The sequence below is a fragment of the Lissotriton helveticus genome, chromosome 11, assembly GCF_964261635.1.
Source record: "Lissotriton helveticus chromosome 11, aLisHel1.1, whole genome shotgun sequence".
NCBI classification, from domain to species: Eukaryota; Metazoa; Chordata; class Amphibia; order Caudata; family Salamandridae; genus Lissotriton; species Lissotriton helveticus.
Genome location: NC_136072.1, coordinates 784040474 through 784068001, shown reverse-complemented (window position 1 = coordinate 784068001; position 27528 = coordinate 784040474). Strand labels below are relative to the sequence as shown.

Genomic DNA, 27528 nt, shown 5'->3' with positions numbered 1-27528 from the left:
TCAGTGAGGAATGGCAAAATGTTTACGCTCAGCAAGAGCGTAGAAGCAATAAAGTAGGGGGGAGACAATGCTGCTGTTATCCTTTTGAAGTCAGGGAGAAAGATACTCGACACTGGAGATGGTTAACTAGATTGTAGGACAGCTTCCTCTTAGTGTGCACAAGTTGAGTGGGCATGCAATTTTCTGCAGCAGTTGGAGAAAATCTTGAAACGGACACCTTTATATACAAGACTAGCAGCCCGTCCCGACGTTGTCCGGGTATGAATTGCTGCCGGCCAGTAGTATATGGTTTTGTAGGATTTCGTTTTGATAGCATTTCTTATCTGTGACAGGCCTGTGAAACGCTCCGATTCACAGTGCACTGCTGATGCACTTAAGAGTACACGTTCAGTAGTGTGTGAACTCGAGTTTCCCTACTTTATTTTTCCTTGCAATATTATATAGCGCGAACTCGACAACATGGCATGAGCACAATTTACATTACAGAAGAACACATTCATTTGTGGTAGGCACGGGGAGACAAAGCGATTTGCTTGGAATCACAGGATGTTGAGCTGTTGCCGAGATTCGAACGTAGCTCCCCAGCTCTAAAGTTCGCAATTCTAGAACTTGTGGCGGGAGGTGTGTCTAAAAGTGTATGTTGGTGCTTGCCATCAATGAGAGAGACCTGTGCATTTTTCAAATGGATGGTGAAAAAAATATGAGTATGTTGCTGGAGATGTGGGCCGCCGTGACACCAATGTACTTACCGGGGGGGGGGGTAAACACCCATTATTCCGCAACTTTCTTTCCGCATACCATCACTCCGCATACTTTCATTACAACCCCCTTTTTTCCGCTTTTAAATCTGTCTCCCTGCAACAGACTAGCAAGGCAATTCGGGCCTGCAAATCAGGAGCGCCTACCGATTCCTGTCCCCCCATCATCCTTCACCACTTGATCGACACAGTCAATCCCTACATTAACGTTATCATCAATGAATCCCTTGAATCCGGACTTGTACCTACCGAATGGAAGATGGCTACAGTAAAACCCCTACTGAAAAAACAGAATAAATCGCCAACAGATTTGACGAATATGCGTCCCATCTCCCTCCTTCCTATCCTAGGCAAAGTCACGGAGCATTTAGTGCATGAAGAGCTAAAAACTTTTGTAGAGGCCCACAACATCTTACACCCTCAGCAATCAGGCTTCCGCTCCGGTCACTCCACTGAAACAGCACTGATCGAATTAGCTGATTCCATCAAGTTCCTGCAGGATGAGGGCAAGCAGGCTGTCCTCATCCTGTTGGATCTCTCAGCAGCATTCGACACCATCTCGCATGTCATCCTAATTAATCGAATGCGAGAGATTGGCGTGACTGACACAGCCCTTGCCTGGATTTCATCGTTTTTATCAAACAGGTCTCAGACTGTGTCCCTTGGACCCCACCTATCCTGCAAAAAACTCATTACATCTGGAGTGCCCCAGGGGTCCATATTGAGTCCTTTGTTTTTTAACATTTATATGGCACCTCTTTTAGCTGTGATAGAATCACATGGGATTCTTGTCACGTCCTACGCTGACGACACTCAATTGGTCGTCACAATTGACAAGCAGCGGACCGACACTGATCTTCGGTTCAAAAACTGCCTTTCTGATGTCTTTAAGTGGTTAAACATTAACCATTTGAAATGCAACAGTGCTAAGACGGAAATCATCTCATTAGGTAAAAACCTTTCTTTCTGCCCGAAAGACTGGTGGCCCCCTGGATCAGAGGCCCCCCCAAGTGCAGTTCCATCAGCCAGAAACCTAGGCGTTCAATTTGACTCATCTCTTTCCTTTGATGACCACGTCAAGACCACTGCCGGCCGCTGCTTTGGACTAATAAAATCACTGAAAACTTTTTTCGATTTCCTCCCAATTGCAGCCAGAAAGTCAGTCGCGGTAGCCCTCATACTCTCACGACTTGACTACTGCAATGGCCTTATGGCCGGAGTAAAAAAATCTACTCTCAGAAAGCTGCAGAGCATCCAACACGCTGCAGCTCGACTAGTCTTACAACTCCCCAGAAGGTCATCAGCGTCCGCAGCACTAAATTCGCTGCATTGGATGCCATTGCATAAAAGAATTCTCTTTAAACTACTACTTACAGTTTTCAAAACAATGCAAAATACAGGGCCCCGCTACTTTGCAAAGCGTTTCATGCGCTACAACCCCCCGCGCTGTTTGAGATCTTCTGGGACAAATCTGGTCCTAATCCCCAGATTTAAATATAAGACCAAGGGTGGGAAATCCTTCAATGTTCTGGCCGCCAAAGCCTGGAACAATTTGCCTGTCAGTCTCAGATCTGTAGATAACGAAAACAACTTTAGAAAACTTCTCAAGACATGGGTCTACCAACAGCTAGACTCCTCTGTCCTGTCAGCCATCTAGTCTCCTCCGTTCCAAATCCATCCTCCTGTTATTCTCCGCAGCTTGCTCAGCGCCATGATGCCCCCTTGGGAGCGAACGTTAGCGCTATACAAATGCACATAAATATCAAATATCAAAAGTACCATGACTCCGCAATGCATTATAACGCATGGCATTACATTTTATATGCTTTTACCATGCATACATTTACAACAAAATTCGTTGTAAATGCATGAATGGTAAAAGCATGGTTTTTTTATGTTTGGATAAGGTAAGTATGGGTATAGGGGTATATGTTTTGGGGTACTGAGGTATATGTTTTGGGCTGTTTGGGTATTTTAAGGGTTCAGATATAGTTTTGGGTTATGGGGTACAGGGGTAGATTTAGGGTTCAGGGGTAGGTTTGGGTTTTGGGGAACAGTGGTATTTTTTAGGGTTTAGGGCTAGGTTTGGGATTTGGGGTACAGGGGTATTTTTAGGGTTCAGGGGTAGGTTTGGATTTTGAGGTACAGGGGTATTTATAGGGTTCAGGGCTAGTTTTGGGGTACAGGGGTATTTTTAGGGTTTAGGGATAGGTTTGCGTTTTGGGGTACAGCGTATATTTATAGGGTTAAGATGGGTTAGTGTTTAAGGGTGTTGGGGTATTTTAAGGAGTAAGGGTGGGTTATGATTATTGGGTGTAGGGGTATTCTAAGGGAGCAGGGTGGACACCCGGAGCTGGAATGTACATAACCTGGGAAGAAAAAAACAATGAAATATTGGGCACAACGCTCGCTTTTTTTTCCGCAATCCCACGCCCCACACACAGCCACACCCCCAGCACACACCCACAGTACACGATATGAGACATGGCATTTATTTATTTTTATTTAAGGTTTTCTAGAGCGCGTAGTCACCCGGAGGGTATCCCAGCGCTGAACCTCTTACTCACAAGGGAAGAAAGTCGGGAGTGATAATGGCTCAGGGGAAGAGTAGGGTTTTGAGGGACTTCCTGAACCGTATGAGGTTTGGCATGAAGGGCGGAACGTACCAAACACCCCCAGCGTTTGTCATGCCCCCAGCACATCCCCACAGCACAACGCAGACATGCCCACAAGGGACTACTTTTCTGGCACGGTTCTTTTACCTTTTAAATGTATATGGTGGGCGTCTGCATAGCCTATGTCCTTCTGCTGCAACTGCCCTTTCCAACGCTGTATTGGGTGTTGTGATTGGTGCTGTGGTTCCTGAGATTACCCGCCTCAAAGGTTTGGGCTCTCTCTTTATTATATTAGTATGGATAGATACAATTGATTTCACAAGCACAGCGCAAGCGTTATGCAGGAATAAACTAAAAAGTGCAGACAATCAGGGGCGGCTGGTGACATTTGAAAGTGGTGCGGCGTAAACTAATTTGGATATTGCACCGCAGCGAGCGAGCCCGAACCACCTTGCATCCATCCATACATCATTCATGCATCCACCCATCCATCCACCCACCCATCCTGCATCCATACATCATTCATTCATGCATCCACCCATCCATCCATCATGCATCCACCCATCATGCATGCATCCATCCATACATCATTGATGCATCCACCCATCCATCCACCCACCCATCCTGTACCATACATCATTCATTTATGCATCCACCCATCCATCCACCCACCCACCCATCCTGCATCCATACATCATTCATTCATGCATCTACCCATCCATCCATCATGCATCCACCCATCATGCATGCATTCATGCATCCTGCATCCATACATCATTGATGCATCCACCCATCCATCCACCCACCCATCCTGCATCCATACATCATTCATGCATCCACCCATCCATCCACCCACCCATCTATCCTGCATCCATACATCATTCATCCACCCATCCATCCATCATGCATCCACCCATCATGCATGCATCCATGCATCCATCCATACATCGTTCATGCATCCACCCATCATCCTGCATCCATACATCATTCATTCATCCACCCACCCACCCTGCATCCATACATCATTCATTCATGCATCCACCCATCCACCCATCATGCATCCACCCATCATGCATGCATCCATCCATACATCATTCATGCATCCACCCATCCATCCACCCACCCTGCATCCATAGATCATTCATGCATGCATCCATCCATCAATCCACCCAGCATCCATCAATCATTCATTCATGCATCCACCCATCCATCCTGCATCCATCATTCATGCATCCATCCACCCATCATGCATGCATCCATCCATGCACCCATCCATCCTGCATCCATCATTCATGCATCCATCCACCCATCATGCATGCATCCATCCATGCACCCATCCATCCTGCATCCATCATTCATGCATCCATCCACCCATCATGCATGCATCCATCCATGCACCCATCCACCCAACAATCATTAATGCACCCACCCTGCATCCATCATTCATGTATTTTTATGACCATATAACTTGCACACAGCTTAGCGCCACAGTCTCATAAACTTGGGCTTCTGGTCGCAGTGGTGTCTGCAACCCTCGCCAGGGGGTGTGTAAAAACGCCTGTTGCAATCTCACTGTAATTCTGACAAACCTTAACATGTGCAGACAATTTATAGTGCCACAATTCCCGTAAACTGGGGCCTCTGGTCGCAGTGATGCTGGTGTCTTCACGCACTTATTAAACGCCTCATTGATCACTGTAAAGCAGCGCTATGGCAGAGACCTGACAAAACCTCAGCACCCAAATTGTCTGCGATGTAGAATTCCATTTTTTATAAATGTGCTTTTATAACAGGAGAGACATTTACTGTGCGTGGTGTTAAAGTGAAAACAGCAACAAATATGAAATGACTTCACCCGATGAATATCACAAACCACTGATACTCTCCCCCCTCCCTCCCTCCCCCGCCTGCCGCGTCCATGTTCCACTATCAGGTGTTTTTATCAACTATCTCTGCCTCTTGTGAGTCTGCGTAGCTCCGGGGGGAGGAGGGTTAATCCGGGCCTCAGTCCCTGTATTCCTGCACACTTTTACCGATTCCGAGTAACCACAGGCCTGTTTTATTTATTTTTCTGAGCTGTCGAGGGGCCTTCTTTTTGCCTGTTTATTCATTTATTTGTACGCCGTCCCGACGTTGTCCGGGAGCAAAAGGCTGCTTCAGGGCCCCCGGCCGCCCCGACGTTAAGGCTGCTTCAGGGCCCCCGGCCGCCCCGACGTTAAGGCTGCTTCAGGGACCCGGCCGCCCCGACGTTAAGGCTGCTTCAGGGCCCCCTGCAATACTGACACCCGTCACAAATTGTCTGCTCCTTTCCGCGCTCCAGGAAGTCCCTTACCTCGCGTCCCCACTGTCGCCGCCGCTCTCTGCCCTGCTCCTCCCCACGGCTGTACTCCTCGCGCTGCTGATGATGTCAGCACGCTCGTGCACACGGCCGGCGCTACTTCTAAGGGACTATTTTTTTAGTAAGGTATATTTTTTAAAGAACGTATATTTTTGGGGGTTATATAGCCTATGTCACTCTGCAGACCCTGCCAATTCCAATGATGTATTGGGTGTTTGGATCGGCGCTGTGGTTCCCAAGTTTACCCGCCTCAAAGGTTCCCAGTTCTTACTTTATAATAGTAGTATAGATTAGAAACAAAAAGGCATCGTAAAGAGAGCAGTCGGCAGGTGAATTATGGAGCAGTGAGGATGGTGTGGTCTCTTCTACGTGTAAGGTCCAATCACTCGCTTATAGAAGTGCAGAACTCCCATCAGACGTTGGCCACACAGCAGTAAGTCGTCTTTATTATTTAAGTAAAGTTCCCCGGAGGCAAGGTGTAGGTATTTACAGAGCATGAGATTGCAATGATATAGAGGGGGCTGAGAAGCAAAGGGACGAGAGAGAGAGAGAGAGCAATATAGGAAGTTGGGCGGGGGGAACACAAGGGAGACAACTGGAAAGGGCATGCACTCTTGAGGAATGATTCATAAAAAAAGAAACCAATAGTTACTGAAAAGATAGCAGTTGTGGGAGAACAGATGGAGCCAGTCAGAGAAATAGTAAACAGGTTATGCTCGATGGGAGGGACAAAGATATGTTGGAAGGGGTAAAACAAATAAAGCCTGTGTGTAGGAAACAAGCAAATGTGGGTGACCAAACACAAGCCAATGGTAAACAATGGGCGGAATTAATTCATATGCCAGCTTTCAGCATGTCCCCAATGTGTTTGCAATCAGAAAGCTATGGCATCTGGTAACTTCGACCTAAAGTTACAAGCCAGAGCGGTAAAAAATAAAAAGGGGGAGGGTGGGGGGACGACGAGAGCCAGTTAGTAACACTGCTTGGAGAGGACTCCACATTAGCAAAGAAGCAGAGCTCTTGTTGTGGGGATTTTCGTTTACCAACCTGATGCAGCGGACGAGTAGCAATACTTTTTAACTTCAGGGAATATAACAAAGTTGAAAATTAAGACATGAAAAATCCATGACTGTGGCATAATGTCCATCTGGTAACACCCCTTTCATCTCTACACCCATCTACATTTTAACCGCTCGCCTTTAGATCCGAATAACTCCATTCCTATACATCGTCCCGACGGGTTAAACTGAACTTACCTTTCAGGTAGTTTGTTCATCTTCCCCATTCCACCGTTGCTCAAACTCCGTCGTCCGGGGCCTTGAGCTACTATCGCCGTTTCGCTCAAGGCCCCGAGGGCAAAACGCAACAGATTCAAGGCCAAGCAGGACAAGACCACACACAGCACGCTCTACCTCTCCGATTTCGAAGCCGGTTGAAGCCTAGCCACACCGCACTTTTCGGGTCGCTCACCCATGACGTAGCCGGAAGCAAACAAGAACGGAAGCGAAGGTTTGATATGCCATTTTAGAGTGGTCTGGTTACTAAGGTTGGGATCCGTCTAAGTCGTCATGTCGGAACACATTTCCAAATTGAAGTACTATGAATGCCGCCATGTTGGAATGCCAATTGTTGACGAAGATGTTTAAGGTGTGCCGTGATACAGGCGGTTTTATTAGAAACCTTCCACAGTGTGGCAATTATGCTAAAGATATTGTAAAGATATGAATTCAAATTAGTTGTATATTGGCAAGTTCAGCATCGCCGACGTCAATACGTATAACTAAAGGGCAAGACGGGGTGGTGCATTACAATGTTAGTCGGGGCACGCTCGAGTCTGGTAACGTGGGTGAAATAGAAACGCTATCTTGGATTTAATGCGGTGGAATAATCCCGTTGTAGAAAGTACAATACGTTGGCTAAAACTACAGTCAGATCCTCCCACTCCAAGATGGCCGCTTCGTTTACTCATTGCTTGGTTTACTGTACTTCCTTTGTTTCCATGCCTACTGAACAGGTCTTTAGTATTCCTATCAACTGACAACTAGCCATGGGATTATCAGGAAGCTTTGCGTATGGCTCCGGAGCGCTTCTTTGGTAACGTCATATTCGAGAGACCCGGAAGCGTCAAGGAGCATCCATCGAAGTCTGGCAAATCTGGCAGGGGTTGCAGGCAGCAGGTAAGGGTGAGCAGGGACTTTCAGCACTGCCAGTCAGTGTGGGCGGGTACCAAAGGAGTGGCATTCAGGCGATGAGGCGTTGCGCTACTGAGGAAGAAGGAGGAAATAAAATAATGGACAATTGAGAGTCTATACATGTGGTATCTGTTGGTTAACCAGTGGCCCAAGCAGGAACCGAAAAAGTCCAGAGACTGATCGTATGTGAAGAAAATCAAGAGTTGTAAATAGGTACGTTGAGATGCGAAAATGTGTTAAAAGGATGGCCATTGTAAGTCCCTCTGGGGACCAAATGAAGATCACAGAGGTCACAGACCATGATTGTTTATTTTAAGTAAGGTCTAAGGAGGAAACACCTACTTCTTTCTTACAGAGTGTGATGAATATAGAAACTGCAGGTATATTTTGTTTCTGTGAGATGCCGATCAAAGTTCCATGGTCTAGGAAAGAAATCCTACATTTATCAGGGTTCAAGCCTTTCCTCATGAATGATATAGTTTTATGACATTTCAGGAGTATAGTGTTTTCATCTGATAAAAAAAAATACATTATTGTTTTTTGTATAGCACAGTAATCGCCATTTACCTGCACTCTTCATAGTTTGTGCAGACATTGACCTGCAATTGTGATTTAACCAGCAGAGAGAGGTTCTTTACTGGTGACTACTTAATTATTATTTTTTTGCAGTTTTATATAGTGCGAATTTGACCCGAAGGTATTGGAGCGCTTTACATGAGAACCAGTAATGTTACACAAGGACACATTCATTTTTGGTAGGCACAGTGAGATTAAATGATTCACCCAGAATGGCAGATTGTTGAGCCAATGCATAGACTCGAAACTGGTTCTCCAGCTCCAAAGTCTGTAGCTCTGGCCGTATGCCACATCCTCTTAAACACATTGTTGGAGGTGGGTTGTATTGAGGATGTGGCTTAAATTTCGCAGAAGTGCCTTGATAAGGGATTTAGGAGTGTAGTCAGTGGTCGAAGTGGGGAGAAATAAGTAGGGGAACTGTGGGCGGAGAATCAGAGGGCGGGAATAATCCAAGGATTGTATCAGTGGACGGAGCCAGAGGTGTGGCCAGAATGCGCAAACATCGCAATTTTTAGTATTTATTTGGCATTTCACTGCCCAGTTTAACCCCTTCATTGCGGCGCAGGTTCAGCGGACGTCGCGTGCACTACCTCGGTAGTGCTGCGCACGTCTTCTGAACGTTCCGGCCCGCCCACGCGATAGAACGTGCCGCACCAGTGCGGAACGTTCAGCGCACCGGAGGGGTTAATCAACCAATGGGTACACATGACTATTTTAGGTTATAATGAGTTATTGACTTTAAAACACATTCACAAGGTGGTATATGTTTCTAATCACAGAATGTCCCAAATATGATAAAATGTGGAAGCACAAGCGATTTGCCGACGAGCACTGGAGTTTGTCATCAGCACTTCTCACTTTTTCCACAACAGCAGTTCAAACATGAATGGCAAAATATCCTAGTTTGCAAATGTTTTCTATATAATTATGGCTCTGCCATATTTGCCTCATAATGCAAGATCTGCTGCATGATCTGACCATTTAAACTAATACATAGTTTATCGCTCAAACGTATCAAAGTTAATTAAAAATTTGACTTGTTTTGTTGCCTCCACCCAAAGTCAGCACTCGGTGTGGTCACACCGGTTGCACTGCCCTAGAGCTGGCCCTTCTCAAGGGTCCTTTGACCACAGCGACAGAGTCACTGTTGTAGCCTGTGCTGCTTCATAGGCCTGCCTGCAAGACTGGAGGTGAACTTCAGTATGGATTGTGGTGCACGCACCTTGAAGGTTAACCCACACTTGCCACCGCTAGGGTCCACCTGCTGGTGCTAAGACACCAGGGCTTCTAAGGACTTGCGAAACCTTCAAAGGTCTATCATGGGATTTTGCTCTCTCAGGAGAGTGATCTGGTGGACTGGTTATTAAGGCTGAACCTGGTTCCCCAGTTCCAAATTAAGCAGCTCTGGCCATAGTGCCACATCCTCTCCCCTACTGAACACCATACTGCCCCACTGAGAAAAACTCACACTGCCTTCAACTACAACCCAATGGCTGCTGGCTATAAACACCTGGATGCGGATCAATTTATATCACACACTAGACAAGAGCAATATGCATGCTACAAAAAAAGTAACATCCTGGAAAAAGGAAACACTCATAGGGAATGCAAAATTTAGCAAACCATGTGAAATGTAAGCAGGAACAACATCATTACCTTAACGCTTTTACACTCACTATTCAGAAATCAGTGAGTACTTTTGCCAGAAAAGTTAAGGACATGACTACAGGGCCCTGAATGGACCCATTTCAATGTCCGTTGCTTGTATCCTTACAAAACTTAAGCAGTATGGTAAAAAGACCACATCCCTGGACGCAGAGCTGCAGTACACATTTTGTTTTCCAATCCACACATTGCAATACCTCCAGGATTAGTGCACTAGTTGCAAGCCCAGGGAAAACAAAGACAAGAAAACAAAAATAGCGCTTCACTGACAAACTCTGTAAAATTGGCGCTAATGTGTTTGGGGGTGAATGAAATCAATCTGGCTAGTTTGCTACCATTCTGCCTTACTTTATTTAGTTATTTTTCATATTTTTAACCTTATATTCCAGATGCTGCACTTTGGTATTAAAATGTCAGAAAAATCCGACATTTCCAGCAAAAATGTTTTTTTTTTTTTTTGGAACCATTTCACAGGGGAGCAAATAAAAGAAAGGAGAGGAAAGAGAGCGAGAACCCCATCTTGAAGTCACAGTTTTCAGTAAGAGTGCTAGACAGAAAGAGAGGGAAGAAGGAAAGACTGGGGGGGGGCGGAGCAGCTGAAGTGGCAGAGCAGAAGTGAACACTATTTTCCTTCTCTGGGCAAGAAGGAAGAGACCGAGTCCTGTTACTTCTCTGCCGCCGTCCTCGAACGCAGGGAACGCCAAGCTTTATTTATAGGCAATGGTGATTTCTTGCATCCTGGGACGCATTTTCAGAATAAAAAAAGTAGGGGAATGGAATTCTTGGAATTGAAGAAATAGGGGCACGCTGTGCCCTGCCGATCCCGCCCACTTCGACCACTGAGTGTAGTTGACATTACAATTTGTGGATGTCAAGTGGATAGTGGGGTGTCTCTGTGTTGCGGTTCAAAAGGGGTTGCAGGTTTTGAGGCACTCCACCTACCCTGTGTAAGCTATGGCAGTGTTGTTGAGTAGGAGAAATGGAACTTATGTCCTTCCAAATTACCTGTGTGGTCCTATGTCAGAATTTCTAATTCAGTATTGGTGGAGTTTTTTTGTTCCTCATCTGGTTGTTTTATTTGCCAGGGATTAATACACCCCAGGCTATAGTTCCACACCCTTGTCTGTTGTTTCCAATAGATACGTGGCACTCTGTATTTTTTATGTAAGTACTTCCTTGTAGTTGTTACAGGCCTCTCTATATTTGGCACTGTTCATTGTTCTTGGAGACCGCATTCATAGTTTGTTGTATCTGGCATATTCCATCCCAGTGTCTCTCAATGTCTATGTTGGCTGTGCTCATTGTCACTTCTACCCTTTTTCCTGTTCCACCAGAGTATTCTCAGAGGTTCCCAGTCCCAAAGGTATCCTGTTTCCTGATCTTTGTCCCAGGAGTCCTGTTCTTGATACTCTAATACAAGCGTTCCTGAGATCAATAACTAGATAGATTGATGGATCCTCCAGACAGCTATGTATCTAGCTAGAGTTAGAATAAGTCATTGCCTTGCTATCCATAGCTTATGCAACAAGTAGCACTTCTGTCCACAGTGAACAAAGTATCAGTTGAGCAAGGGATTGATCTGCTATTGGTAAAAATCTGTACTATCTGTGATAGTAGTTTTGACTGTAGCAATGTAGGGCATGTTGGCGGACCACAGTCTACAATCTCGAAGCGATAGTTCCCCATAACCTGGATACCATGGAGCGATGGCCCCTATGAAGTATATGCACTTTGTTTTGACTAGGTACTCTGAAAGTGTGGGTCAGCTGGCACTATATGGGATATAAATTGATCTCTTTGGCATATCCAGTGTTAGTCTTTTTATATGGAAGAGTTTTATAAACCTGTGTAGAGAAAGGGCCAGAGGCAAAATTTGTTGTTGTCTCACCGGGAAAGGTTGGGGTTGCACCCTGAGGATTGAGGAATAGCTGTTGCTGTAGCCTGTAGGAAGAGGCTCCCTAGCATGTGGAGACCTTGCCTCAAATCTGCTCGAGCCCAGATCCAACCTGACAGTGGGCTGTCTTGAGACCTTCAAACTGCGGAAGATCGCAGAGAATAGATATTTGTTTTGGCTGTTCATTTCTGCCAGTTTTGTGCATGGAGAGCAGAGCTCTGCATAAAACAAAGGACTGTGCAGTTGCAATAGTGAGAGGTGCTGTGAAAAAAGAGCATCTCCTGAGTCTTCCGCTGCTGGCATCTTTCCCCACGCAAGATTGTAGAACAGTGTGTTTGCTGCAGTCCAACCATGATCCCGTGCCTGGCCGAACCTGAAGTCATAAGATGCCGGGACCTCCCCTGTACAACCATCTCTCTTGCCAATCAAGATCTAATCACCTTACCTGTTTTAGTCAGAGACTCTATTTGACTACGAGACTTCTGCTCCTTACCTCTGAAGCACCCAAACACTACATCCATCCGAATTGAGACCTCGAATTTACTAAGAGCCATTTGCTCTCCCATCCCATTTGCAGGCTCCTAGAGCAACCCCAGCACTGGGATTAAACCCTACAGAAGAGACAAGTAAGTCACCCTGTTTTTATTAGGTCAAGCCTGCAGACAGCTGTCGCTATGGCAACAATCTTTCTTATAAACAACCAAAACAAAAAATCTCTAAAAAGGAGCTTTTAACCTGCCCATTACTTACAATTCGTTGGCATCATTCTCACTCTTCTTTGCTGCCTTCTAATTCGGTAAGCTGTAATGCTATCACTTCCTGGTCTTTGTATGGAGCATTGACCAAGTACAGGTTTATTTAACTTAATTGGTGTCTGTCCGCTCATACTGAGGTAACATTTATTTATATTTTGGCATTTTCAAATAGCAGAAACTCCACTCTCCCTGAGGGTGTTGGGGCACTAAACATAAATAACAGTTACTTTACATAAGTTCACATTAATTTTTAGGTTGAGCCTAGGCAGCACATGTTCTATCTCTTCGAGACATGCTGTATCTACTCCTGAGGGCTTACAGCCCACCATCGCTTTTAATTGGTTTCTTTGTCCTTTAAAAATGCTTGCTTGGTAATGGTCAATCCTCACTCTTTGTGCCTCCTTTTTAGGTCTCGCGACCTATCTCAATGCGCATGCGCATTGAGCGGGAGCGAGATATGTAGGGGCTTATCGAGAGTTGACCTAACTGGCGATTCCACTGGCGATTTGTTGCAGTGCATGTGAAAGCGCGTGCACAATGCCACCAGCCGCCTGCCTGCCTGCCTCGCATTACCACATCAAAGGCGGCCGCGTCTCAGGCCCCTGCTGCTTCACACCCTCATGCCGCTCTCCCCGCTCCGCCCCCTCCCCTGCCCGCCGTGTCGCATTTCTCCTCGTACTTTCACTATGACGGCCGCAGGCCGTCTCTCGTGTTTTGCATGGATTTAAATGCAGAACGTTTCTGCTTCTTTTCAGTAGCATCGTCACGGCAATCACGTTTGTAACGTGTTCTTCTTAAACTCATCCAGTTACATCATTGGTAAATCGCCGACTTTGAATCTTGAATAAAAAGCTGCTTTTCCACACACAGGCCTGCAGACGTAAACGAAACAAAGGCATGGACACCATCCAAAAAAACTGTTTTATCTGAATAATTTAAAACTCTTTTGTATTGCTAGCACATTGCTAATGGAGGACGAAGAGTGACAGTGGACAACTAACGCTTAACAAATAATAACAAGCAATCATTTATAATCCATGGATTTAAATGCAGAACGTTTCTGGTTCTTTTCAGTAGCATCGTCACGGCAATCACGTTTGTAACGTGTTCTTCTTAAACTCATCCAGTTACATCATTGGTAAATCGTCAACTTTGAATCTTGAATAAAAAGCTGCTTTTCCACACACAGGCCTGCAGACGTAAACGAAACAAAGGCATGGACACCATCCAAAAGTCTGTGAAACTTTCTCTGCTTTTAATAGCGCTAGAATTTGTGAGGCCCCTGAGGCATTTGCTGAGCACGTGCTGGTACGGTGCGCCGTATAGTATAACCACACTCTAATAAATCCGAAAAGTAAACCATTTATTTAATTTCTTGTGCTCTCGTTATATTCACAGCTAAATGTGCTTTCCCAGCACTGGTTTCCTGAAGAAGTCAAGGGGGCCATCTATTGGGTAAAAGTAGAACTGTTTACCGATGTGAGATTTCACTGAATTCCATCTGTTTAATGCAGTGTCTTTCCATACACCCCGTACTCCGTGATATGGGTTCAACGTGTTATTTCTACACCAGCAACCTGTCCGTCCGTAACCCGAAGGTCACACATTTCAGCCCTGCCGAGCCCTTTAAAGCCTTTTATTTTTAATCTGAATATTATAGAAACGGCTTTTAAATCGTGTATTTTTTCAAATTCTTTTAATTTTCTTTAAAGGAAGTTGGTGCAGCCCGTACAACATAGCAAAGATTTCAAATAAGGTTCTTGAATCGAAAAATACAAAAGCATAACAGTACGTACATCATGCTACATAAATTATTGCTTAAAAAAATATGAATTGAAGAATTCATAGACGTGTAAAAAGTCATTGTGTATCCAAATTTGATCGCAGATATTCACCCTCTTCAGTTCAATATGAACCCATTTTAAAGTAGTGATAGAGCGCACTTTTCTGCTCCTAACAAGTCTCGTGTACATTACTCAATCTCAGTTGCCGAATGTACTGTTGGTTTTCAGCGGAGGGGGGAGGAGGGGGGATCATATCCGATCCTTAAAGGTATTGCGAAAGCCATTTGGTTCTTCTAAAACGACGGAGTGATGATTTCAAACCATAACTGTTTGTTGTTAAAGTATAGAATTTTACATAAAAGGGACCAAGATGTTGCTTCACACAAGTACCAAGGCCATTTCACCCCCTCACCCACTCATCCTCACACACCCTCACTCACCCTCACACCTTCAACCCCCATCACAACCCTCTCACCCTCACTCACCCTCACACCCCCTCACCCCCCCTCACCCTCACCCCCCTCACCCTCACACACCCTTACCCTGTCACCCGCACACCCTCACCCTCACACCCCCTCACCACCCTCACCCCCCTCACTCACCCTCCCTAACACCCCTCACCTACCCTCACACACCTTCACACCCCCTCACAACCCACTCATCCTCACACACCCTTACCCTCACACCCTCACTCATCCTCACCCCCTCACCCTCACCCCCTCACCCCCCTCACAACCCTCTCACCCTCACTCAGCCTCACACCCTCACCCTCACACACCCTCACACCCCCTCACTCACCCTCACACACCCCCTCACCCTCACACCCCTCACCCTCACACCCCTCACCCTCACACCACTCAGTGCTACAACACATATGTGTGTGTAGGTGCAAATGCAATGTTCTTGGATTTTCGTCACAATAAAATACACTGAACATAATCTTCACAAAAGTTATTTACAAACGTTTAAGCTATTGCCATTATAAATTACAATAACTTTTATTTAAGTATTAATTATTTACAAAATTAAAAGCCATTGTTATTTGTAAGATCAATACATCTAAGTCACGTAAATACAACACACGTTGCATTACAAATGTTATAGGTGTCACATTTGCGAAAGTTAAAACTATTGACATTGTAACTGACAAAGCTATTAATTTTGCTATTTTCAAAACCAACACATAAATAAAAAAAGTGTCATTTACAATACCAATCGCTCAAACTTTCCTAATGCGAGACCTATTGCATTTCCAATGCTTGTTTTCATTTGTTTACTTCCCCAGAGCACTGCCCAATTACTAGTCTCATTAAAAGTTTCTGTTTATGGGTTCCTTTTGGGGAACTCTTTTTTTTTTTTTCTTATTTGTTTTTTTTCTTTTGTCTTCGGTACCTGTTCAGCTTCGGCGCGGCTTGCATTTCACTTAATCTCACCGTGATGTGCCATCTTCCCCCAACACCACCTCCCTCCCATCATTACTTGTTATTTTCGGCACCCGCACAGCACCTTTTTTCGACTTCATTGATCTAGATAGTCTTAAGAATGTCGGAGCGTTTGAATGACTCTGAAATTATACAGTTTACTAAGAGCGTACTTGACTGTTTCTCAGTTTTTAAGATTAATGTGGTTCGAACCTTTATAGGGCTTATGACTTTGAACCACATTATTTTTCTATTTACGTTCATTGGGGCTCTGGTCTGTTTGTGGCTACTCTGCACACTTCTGCGTAAGCCCTTTAAAGGTTTGAACCACATTAATCGTAATAATGACTGAGAAACAGTAAAGTACTTTCATAGTAAACTGTATAATTTCAGAATCACCCGCACGCACTGACATTCTTAAAGTTTTAGAATATGTGTGCCACTGTAGAAGTCTGTCTTCTTTATCTCTGATCCATATTTAACGGAAGTGACAGTCAGAGTGTGGGACATTGGCAGTGTCACTTCCTGTTTTACCGGCAAATTGTTTTCGCTTCCTGTTGTGTTGTGCTTGTTGGTATAATGCCCACTCCTGCACGAACAGGCACTCCGGCTAACTTGGTTCTACGGGGCATTTGTAGTGGGGATAATCATTGCTTTTGTGTATGGTACTAGTTGCCACCACTGAGCAGCCTTGGTGTACAGTAAAAACAACCTAATAAAGTATGTGAATTGGGATCTCCGGTTACTCTATCTTGGTTAAGGCATAGTGTAATAAAGCAGGTACACTGGAAGGGTTGATGAAGTGTTCTTTATTTGGAACAGCAGGTATCTACATGTAAAAAGTCCTATCCATGAAGCGCCAGCAGCAACTGACTTGTGGGAGTTCTGAAGCCACTCAAACTAGGTGAAGGTTCTAGAATGAGGGACTCCAGGTAGAATGTGAAACATGGAACAAGATGACACATATGTCAATATGAATATGAGTTGTGGGGAGTGGCCCCTTCCCACAAACAAGTGCGCTCAATAATCAATGAAACATGCTAGTTTCTTCACTAGTTTTAATTCATTATTTCAACAATTTCCTACACAACAATGCTGAGTGATCTACTTACAGAGGACCAATGGGTCTGGAACCGCCAGTAGCTAAGCTTCAATGCTATTCCGCAATAACATTACGCGCCAAATATCACTCGTAAGTAGATCACTCAGCATTGTTGTGTAGGAAGATAGAACGATACATGCGATGTCGATACTAAGTAAAACATCATTATGAGGAGTAGCACGACATTGCAATACGATAAGGTTGGGGAACTGAACTTTGCAGGCAATATGTATGACGCTTAACAATGCTTTTCAGCTATGTTCTCTTTGAATATTATCAATTGAGCGATATTATGTTATATTGTTTATTTTACTTACTGCTTTTGTATGTTACCGAGATTGTGATACAAAGTTACAAGGTAGTGAACTAACTGGTCCTGTTTCACTTTCTTATAGACCCCTGACGAAGGGTCAGCTTTACATGGCCCGAAATGCATTGGGTGGATACTAAGTGTTGATCGTTGGACATTGAATCGTGATGAACTTGGAAATGTTCCATTTGAACTTTGGAAATTGAAAAACACATGAAACTTTGATTTGTTTACACGTTGAAGAACCTTATTGAAATAATGAATTAAAACTAGTGAAGAAACTAGCATGTTTCATTGATTATTGAGCGCACTTGTTTGTGGGAAGGGGCCACTCCCCACAACTCGTATTCGGTTGTTAAGACAAGGGTGGACGCCTTGTGACATGAGTAGCGCCAACTAAAAAAGTTAAAAACATTCGAGGAACTTTGATTAAATGAGTGCACAAGGATAACACTATTTTTGACATATGTCAATATGACACGCAGGTCATCACACACCTTCCCCCTTTACATAACAGCAGCAGAGAGAAGAAACACAGAAAAAATAGAGGGCGAGGAAAAAGATGATACAAGAACAAATGGTGTAATACGAAAATACTAATGTTGAACAAAATCATGTAATCTTGCCCGAATCTTTCCAGCGCGATAACTCTTTCGCAGTGCAGGCAAGCCTTTGGGAGGTTTATCTGGAGCAAGCATCTCAGTTTGAAGCTTAGTGCCCATGGGGGCAATCCTATTTAAGTTCCAGATGCGACCATCATTCAACTTTACAGCATTTCAACTTCACAGCATTCTGAAAGAGTTTTCTCTCAACAAAAGGTGAGGAGAACTTTGAGACCCCAGCGGACATCTGAGGGAGACTTACTCTCACTCTGTCACCCACTCGCACATGAGTGTTAGTGACAGCGTGCCTGGCATCAAAATACTTTTTTTTTTTTGTGGCCATTTTCAAATTCTGGCTTTTTTGCAAGGACACCACACCAGGACCCACACTAGAAGGCATCACACTAGAATCTGCACTAGGGGGCATCACATCAGAATCAGTACCTAATCCCACACTCACACTTTTTTCCCTCATCCACACTTGAAACATGTGAGTATTGGGACTCCGTCCCCCGGAACAGCTCAGAGGGAACTTTGCCCGTGGTAGAGTGAGGCATGAGACGGTATATCGACACTCGTTCCACTACCTCTGACTTCCAGTCTTTGTTTTGGGCCTTGGCCAGTTGGATGGATTCTTTCAAGACACGGTTAAACCCTTCCACCATTCCGATAGTTTCTTGATGGTAGAGGGTGCAATGCTTGTGTCTGATTCCTCTTACTGCCAAATATTCCTCCATCTCTCTCGAGACTAGTTGGACCCTGTTGTCAGTTAGGAGACAGTCCGGGAGTCCTTCTCGCGAGATGACTTCATCAAGGAACTTGGTGACGTCTTTAGTCTCAGTGTTGTGTGTGATCTTAATCTCCGGCCACCTGGAGAACATGTCTATTAGTTCTAGGACATGGGACTGGCCGGAACTGCTCATAATCGGACCTAGAAGATCCAATGCTACCTCTTGCCAACAACGATTAGGTGTCTCCCGCACAACCATGGGTTGAACCCCGGTATTGTAGACCTTGTTGCACGCACTCCATTCTGAGCAATCCCTCACCATGCGCTCGACAAGGAGATCGATGCCGGAGATCGATGCCGGGCCACCAGAAGTGTAATTGAATCCTCTCTTTGGTCTTGGAGAAACCCTAATGCCGCTGATGGGCTTGTTGAACAAGTCTTTGCCTGACAGAGAGGGGAGGAACGAGTTTAGTACCTCTCCAAAGCAAACCAGGGGAGACAGACAACTCGCCCCGCACATTCCAAATTTTCTGTGTCTCTTCAGTCAGACGTTTTATGGGCCCCCCCCCCAACCTTCAATCACCAACTTGCATACTTCAAGGATTGAGGAAAAGTAAATGTTCCCAGTAGTGAGTTTATTTTTGTACTCTGTCACCCTCAAAGTAGCCGAATAACTTAATAGGTTGGCCCCTGTAAGCAAGTGGTCTGATGTCTGGTTTAAAGACCTTTACTTTACCCAATAAAGATGTATCATAAAAGCTCTTTGGAACCAATGTGATCTTTGCCCCAGAGTCAAAGAGCATTTTGACAAAATTACCATACACATGAACACTGTTGATGGGACTTTTGCACTTACTCTGTTAAGCCTGAGTTAAGACCTCACCACAATGCAGCTCATCAAGATCAGAGTCTGCCTCATCTTGAACCCAAACTTCCTTCACTTGCTTTTTTTTTTAATTTCAATACCCTGCAGACTTTTGCCAGATGGCCAACTTTCCCACAATTAAGACATTTGGAATTTAAAGCAGGACAAGACTTGTCGTTGGCCAGGAGACCAGCCATGTCACAACGGTAACATTTTCCAGAGAAAGTGTTTTTAGGCTTCGAAGACTGGGGCTCGATTTGCTTAAATGTTTTCGTCTTGGTTATAGTTTGTAGTTTATCACTAGTTGTGTTGGCAGTGCCATTTTCCTTTTTTATCACTTCAACGCAAGCAAGAGAGTGTTTGATGCGCTTGGCAATTGTGAGGGCCTCATCTTATTTGGGGTTGTCTTTTTGCCATAGTTCATCTTTGATCTTGTCCATGGTGCAACCCAACACAAACTGGTCGCGTATGTGCTCCTCCAGTCAAAGCTGCAAGTGGAAGCTAGTTTGGTGAAGGCTCTAGAATGAGGAACTCCAGGCAGAATATGAAACATGGAACAAGATGACACACAGGTCAAGATGACATGCAAGTCATCACACATAGTTATAACAAGCATTGGTATAGCCAATAGGTCTCGCTTTGGAGACCTTATAAGTATTTAGTTATGCAGCACAATATCCTTGGTGCAATAACATCAACTGTTGCATGGCTAAACACTTATAAGGTCCCAAAGGCGAGACCTATTGGCTATGCCAGTGCTGGTTTTCTCCGGGATAACCAATATTTTCATGTCGCAGCGGGTACAAAAAAGTAGGAAGATCATCTAAAGCCAATATTTTTTTCTTCCTATGAGTACATACTTGAATCAGCAAATACAAATAGAAAGCACTTCAAAATGTATTCTAGAGCTCCCTTAATGGTTCACGACTGATAGTTAAAGTAAACCAAGGCAACGAAGACACGTTAAAAATGAACAGGGTAGATCTTATATAAAGCCATATTTAAGTATTGTGACCGGACCCTTGCAAATCCTAAAAACATGAACAAACAGCAAATATTCTCTATGCGAAAGGTAGTAAACTTAGACGTGCATTTAAACTGCGTGAATAAGTTGAAACAGAAACTAGTAATGGACTATTAGAAAATAGCTCGGAATCGGTAACAAGACATTAGAACTGAATCCCGATCCAAATGCAATTTGACAGTCAAATCCCCTTATCCAGAGCATGCACCAGCCAAATCATGCAATCCAGATGAAAAGGTGCCTGCCAACCTGCACTCAAAATATAAATCGTTATCCATAATGTTGGGCAGTTAGTCTCCAAAATTAGCATGAACAAACAACATCAACTAGAGCTGTCAAGGCATCATGTTAAATTACCACCTATGCCACTGAAGAACAGCAAATGGGCGGACCCACTCTGCCAGCAGACAAACGAAGCAGAGCAGACCTCACTCACACCAAGGCTACCCTGAGACTCGAAAAAGTGCCATACTACTTTCTGTAATACTTTGTTGATAAAAGCCGTTCTGATTTTACTTAGGTGACCTATTATACATTACTTACAAAAGACTCCCGTAAATTCAACCTAACGCCCGTAGCCGAGACAATTGTTGATCTTTTAGCGGCCCTTGTGCGTAATGTTTGTATTTCCGGGTTGCATAATAGCCAATCCCATGGCTTATGCTCTGCTACTACAAGAAACAACAGTATAATTGTGTTTATAATAAACCACTTGACGGATGACTATTTTATAAGGTTTAAAGAGACCTAATTATGCATCTTGCACAAAAAAAAGCGAATTCATGCAATGGTCACAGGATATTCAGAGGACGACAAAAATAATCTGAGGGTAAAACCTTCCATGCAACAGCTATGAGCACTCCTATCCAGGAGGGAGTATGACTCATCAGTTAGACACCTGAATATCCAGAGGGCTCATATCTGCGAAGTCTCTAAAGAGTGGAATCATCAGGGCTGGAGTCATACAGAACTACAACAGCTGAAGTCACTGGGTCAAAGCGGCCTCAATGCTGTCACTTTCTAGCATGTTTCCAGATGTGAAACTGTCCTATTTATAATACGGAAATGGAGAATTACATGGAAAGAAAAAAAATTAGAAAGGTTAAATAAAAAGACTAAGAGGGAGCATTTTACAGTGAAGAATTTACAATGGAGACCAAAACGGAGTAATGAGCAGTTGGAGAGTTAACAGAAACAAAAGTTTCAGAAACAAATAGCATGAGAAGTAAGAATTTAGACAGCGTTATAGAACGAAGGCACCAAAAATCATAAGGAACAAGAGAAATAGACGGATTCACAGAATCGGAGAGCAAACAATCGTTAAAACAAGAAACAAGAGTGTATGAGTAAAAGGGAAACTAAAGGCGCAAAAAAGAGAAGTGGGCAGCTTCAACGCAAAGGAATAAGATGAACAAGGATTGGCCGCGCGGCCGTGAAAAGTGATGCGGCCGTGAAAGTGATCTCGATTGCGGGCTGTAAGGGTGCCCGCAAGCGATTCACTTAATGAGCCATGATGAGACAGGAAAGCCAGATGGCGCCTGTGCTCCTAACTGTGCGCGTAACTGCACGCTCTAGGCCACAAAAAAAGCTGTGGTCTGCTTTTTGAAGCCCACTTACTAAATGTCTCTCCAGAGCAGCACATGCGCTGGCTCAGGCGAGACCTAAAAAACACCCCCATCTGATGACTCCTACTTACTATTCTGAGGATTGTCTGGAGTCTCTGCTCAGTGGCGGCTGGTAGGGAACAGGTCCTCCCATTTCCCTAAAAAGGTGTGAACCAAAATGTCACAGTGTGCCTAGTACTGTTCAATATAACAACACTTTATCAGTTTTGTTTGATGCAGTTAAGATATGCTGTGTATACTAACAATGGCTTTGGGTGTAACCTGCTTCCAGACATTGAATGCTTGTTGTGGATGAGGAAAAGGCGATATATATGTTGCTGCATGGACATGCATATTTGAATAGCACTTTATTGATCAGAGGTGCCATTAATCATCATGATGTCACATTTAAAATTCCATCAGTGTCCATCGAGTGCACAAATTAAGAATGCATTGAATAAACAAAGGTAGAAGCTGAAGGAAAATTTTAAAAACACAACACAGAACATTCATTGCTTGTCTTTAGACTGCAAAGCCTGAAGCTGAAACGTATTTACTGCACATCCTTTACAAACTCATTTTTGTGCATGATCTAATATAGTAATGCGCTGCATATTCCATTCTGCTTGCCTAATTGTTTATTGTGAAGGTGTTGTCGATTTCTCATGTGGATCCCAATTCATACTTTATGCCGTTATTCAAAGAGGCGGCAAAACAAACAAGATGATGGACGGAATGTTGCACAATGGCAAAACATTCACCCCAGTCCCAGATCTGGGTTTAATCTATCGTTATTTTGCTCACCAAGCCACCCCAGTTCAGACATGGCCATATGTATATCAGTCTTGACCCTGTGCCTCATGGGAACAGTCCAGCCCGAACTGCCAAGCCATGTCTTCCCTGGACCGGAATCAAGCATCCTAGGACCGGTTTCTGGCTATCAGCTGTCTTCTGCCAGGATAGCTTGACTCCAGTGGCGTAGTGAGCAAGGGACCCACATCTGGGCATACCCTTCCCACATAGGGTGAACAGCAAAACAAACAAGATGATGGACGGAATGTCCACAATGGCAAAACATTCACCCCCAGTCACAGATCTAGGTTTAATCCATCGTTATTTTGCTCACCAAGCCACCCCAGTTCAGACATGGCCATATGCAAATCAGTCTTGACCCTGTGCCTCATGGGAACAGTCCAGCCCGAACTGCCAAGCCATGTCTTCCCTGGACCAGAATCAAGCATCCTAGGACCGGTTTCTGGCTATCAGCCGTCTTCAGCCAGGATAGCTTGACTCATTTTTGTGCATGATCTAATATAGTAATGCACTGCATATTCCATTCTGCTTGCCTAATTGTTTACTGTGGAGGTGTTGTCGATTTCTCATGTGGATCCCAATTCATACTTTATGCCGTTATTCAAAGAGGGCCATAAAAGATGGTGTGAAACCAATCTGTTATCAATATTTCCAGCCTTATTTCAGTACGGGTTTCAGCCATGAAGGCAACGTACATTACAGATTTTCAGTTTACTTTATGTAAATTTATGTAAATATATTTTGTGTTGTTATCCTGAAAATCTAGCCTGAATCTGACACTTGTGGAAAGCATTGTACACTCCTTGTCCACTGCTGTCTAGAAAGACATGTTCAAACAACATATTTTACCTCATAGGACAGTGATGGAGCCTGATTCTTAGGTCTTGCATCTATAAATGTAGAAACAACACTTAAATCAGTAATATAACTATTTGAAAAAATCCTTCTGGCTATAAATATATTATTACATCCACAGGTAACTAACTGGGATGGCTTTCTTTGTTAATTTTCTGCAGTGAGGGCCTATCTCACAGACCACTACACTTAGGCTATTCGTAAGTCTAATATTCCTTCGCAATGCTATTTTTCACCAATCCTTGCATGCTAAAGAGCCATTCCACTTGTAGGAAGGTGGATACCTGACTATGGTTACCCCAGATGTTTTGCCTTTTGTTTAGCTGGTTCTTGACTTAGTTGGCCTGGGATCCTGCTAATCAGGGCCCCAGGCTATCTGCTCTCTCTGTAAAATGGACTCCATGTGCCCTAGGTACATAACTAATTGGATATTGAGTCACCTTATGAGCCCCTGTATAGTGTACTATAGGTACCCAGGGCATAGATGCACCCAAGGCCTACCATGGGCTGCAGCATATCTTTTGCCACCCCTGGCTGGCCATCCACACTGACACAACTGGCTGATCACTCAGCTGGGGCAAGGTCGTGTAATCACCCCTTGCTTAGATATAGTATTCCTATGTCTAACCTTATATCTAGACACATATACACCTATAAGTCACTCCAATGACAGGCCTTAACAATCCTGAGGGCAGAGTGCTTGGTTTTATGTGAGATGGTGCTCTAGCAGGAGCTGAGCCTGTCTGCAGCTTTCGGAACCATGTCCTTATAGCTGTTCTAGGATATTACCATACCACATACTCTTAAGTGCATTATGAACCTCGCGGTTAAATGCTAACTCTGGTTTGGCTTTATCAAAACATGTCGTGTAAGGTGTCATATGCTTTGGAATACTACCCCCTCGCCAGTCCTGGCGACAGGGGGTAGCATTCCACCCTTCTAGAGGGAGAAGACATGTTACTTCCATTAATCCCGGTTAAAGTTAACCAGAGTCTCAGCATCACAAAATGGATGCTGCTGCCACAGACACATGTCTGACCTGCTGCTGGGAGTCCTTCCAGCGATGGCGGCTTGGACAATAGGTTTCCTGTCACAGGGAGGTGCTAGCACCACCCCAGACAGGCTATAGTGTATTGGGGCTGGGAGGCCTGAATGAAAGGTGACCCTGCCTGGGGCACACAAGGTGTCCCATGCATAGTCCAGTTCAAACCGGTGCTGGGGCACTCTAGCCCCAGCTCTGGCGCGAAAATGGACAAAGGGAAAGGGGTGTAACCACCCCCTTCCTGGGTCCCACCCATAGGAGGGACCTAGCAGGTAATCCAGCCCCTAGATTTGGTATATAGGTAGGAGCTGAGTCCCAAGACTTTAGATTTATCCTGACTGAAACTCTGATACGAAACTCTGGACCTTCAACATCCTACTCGACGTAGAAGACTGAAGAATCTCCCTTGTGGTCAAGGAGTGACCACCCTGTGTAAGCAGGCACCATCAAGCGCTCAACGGTTTGCTTTGTCGTTGCTCCCGCCGGAGCCCGAACACAGACCCTGACAAGACCCGGACTTCCAGACTTCCTTCAGCCCGATCCACAGCAAAGCTGAGACCCGTGGAGGCGACGCGAGATGTGGGACCGGCCATCTTGGAAAGCCAGCGAAACGCTTTCCGTGCAACTTCTGAGGCACCCTCGATGTTGTGCATTGGGGATTGAGAAGCCCCAGCCCCGAGCATCCACTGCACCAAAGATCACCTCTCCACACTCACCGAGTGCTGCGTGGGGCCCTTTTGCATTTTCCTGCTCGATGTGTCTGTCCGGTCACTTGCCCGTTGGCTAGTGGCCTCTGTGACGACGAAACCCAAAATCTACACCGCTGGTCTGGTTGCTCCAGACTGGCCCTTGCTTCCCTGCGAAGGAGAAGCCCCTCAGTCCTTGCTGGCCTGAGTAAGAAGCCCTCTTCGAATCCTGCGTGGGTTGCCTTTGCCAAGGCTTGTTGACTCCAATCCGTATGCCCACACCGCCGACAGCGAGATCCTTCGTGGGACAGTCCATGCCCAGCTCCTGGTCGTCGTCGACACCTCCTGGTCCATATGGCAGCAGAGACAAGCTTCACGACATCACCTGATTGCTTCCCGACATCGCCTGGTTCCTTCCTGGTTCCATCCTGGTCACTGGCTAGTGACCCAGACTCTGTCCCCTCTGCTTTCAGGTACTCTTCATCCTCGATCCGCCCTTGGATCCAACCGGACTCTTCTCTCCTGGTCGCCTGCAGCATCTTTTCTCCAAGGCTCCATAGAACTCCACGACGAAACCCGACACACTTTGCGACCTATGCACCCGCTTCATGTGGGTGAGGTAACGCGAGTACTGCGGTGCTCCTGTGAAGATTAACTCTCGTAGTGTCCTAGTTTCAAGTGGTTAGCTTCTAGTCCAATCGGAAGAGTCCTAAACCTTTAACTTTCTAACTTTATGCACCCATTGACTTATATGTGTGCACGTGTGTGCATTTAGACTCTGCACCTGCATCCCGTGGGCCTCCTGCTCCCTAAATACTGTTAGCCCAGTGTAGCCCCAGCGATTCCCTAGGCCCTAGGCCTTTCAACTGTTCTATCCATATTTGTGCAACTTATTGTATGTTATATTAAGTTACTTGTTATGTGCTTGTGCTTCTGTTCTCATAAAGAGTTCAGAGGATTGATTTAGAAATAAATACATATATATTTTGAATATATAACCTGTGTGGTGTCCTTTCATTTGGTATTAAAAAGATTGCATATGGTGAAACACCTGGCTTCACATGCCCTTTTGAGTTTAGCCTAAGACTGCTTTAGTCCATGCTACCCCTAGGATAGCTGGTCTATAAGGTTGACTTTACAACCATCACCATAAGGGTTGTTTGGACTGGTGCAAGGTGCTCACTAGAATAGTGAACATCATATACCAGGCCAACTTCTCACACCACTCCCCTCTCATCTGCGCCATTCCACACTCCACTCTACTCTATTCACAACACCACTCTACTCTATTCACAACACCACTCCATGCCCCTGTACTCTACGCCACTCCATTCCACACCACTCAAATCCACACCACTCTGCGCCACTCCATTCCGCGCCTCTCCATTCCACTCCGCGCCACTCCATTCTACTCTGCGCCACTCCATTCTACTCTGCGCCACTCCATTCCACTCTGCGCCACTCCATTCCACTCTGCCGCCACTCCATTCCACTCTGCCGCCACTCCATTCCACTCTGCCGCCACTCCATTCCACTCTGCCGCCACTCCATTCCACTCTGCCGCCACTCCATTCCACTCTGCCGCCACTCCATTCCACTCTGCCGCCACTCCATTCCACTCTGCCGCCATTCCATTCCACTCTGCCGCCACTCCATTCCACTCTGCCGCCACTCCATTCCACTCTGCCGCCACTCCATTCCACTCTGCGCCACTCCATTCCACTCTGCGCCACTCCATTCCACTCTGCGCCGCTCCATTCCACTCTGCGCCGCTCCATTCCACTCCGCGCCGCTCCATTCCACTCCGCGCCACTCCAACCCACTCCGCGTCACTCCATTCCACTCTACGCTACGCCACTGCAATCCACTGTATACTCCCTGCCACTCCACTGTACTC

At 45.1% G+C, this 27528-nt stretch overlaps 2 protein-coding genes across 8 annotated transcripts in view; one reads left to right on the top strand and one right to left on the bottom strand.

Moving 5' to 3' along the window:
- DUSP11 (dual specificity phosphatase 11) overlaps positions 1-7208 on the bottom strand; it is a 132305-nt gene extending 125097 nt beyond the window's left edge. For 2 of the 4 annotated variants that reach the window (XM_078666730.1, XM_078666727.1), the window contains exon 1: positions 6968-7188. Coding sequence is in view for 2 of the 4 variants with exons in the window: in XM_078666727.1 (XP_078522853.1) it covers positions 6968-6996 (29 nt within the window). In the remaining 2 variants the exon portion in view is untranslated. Of the gene's footprint in view, positions 1-6967 lie in introns of all 4 variants that reach the window. The other 2 variants (XM_078666728.1, XM_078666729.1) reach the window with 2 other exon arrangements.
- Positions 7209-7731: 523 nt separating this feature from the next.
- STAMBP (STAM binding protein) overlaps positions 7732-27528 on the top strand; it is a 110411-nt gene continuing 90614 nt past the window's right edge. The window contains exons 1-2 of one of the 4 annotated variants that reach the window (XM_078666726.1): positions 7755-7888; positions 19716-19813. The gene's annotated coding sequence lies outside the window, so the exon portion shown is untranslated. Of the gene's footprint in view, positions 8117-19715; positions 19814-27528 lie in introns of all 4 variants that reach the window. The other 3 variants (XM_078666724.1, XM_078666725.1, XM_078666723.1) reach the window with 3 other exon arrangements.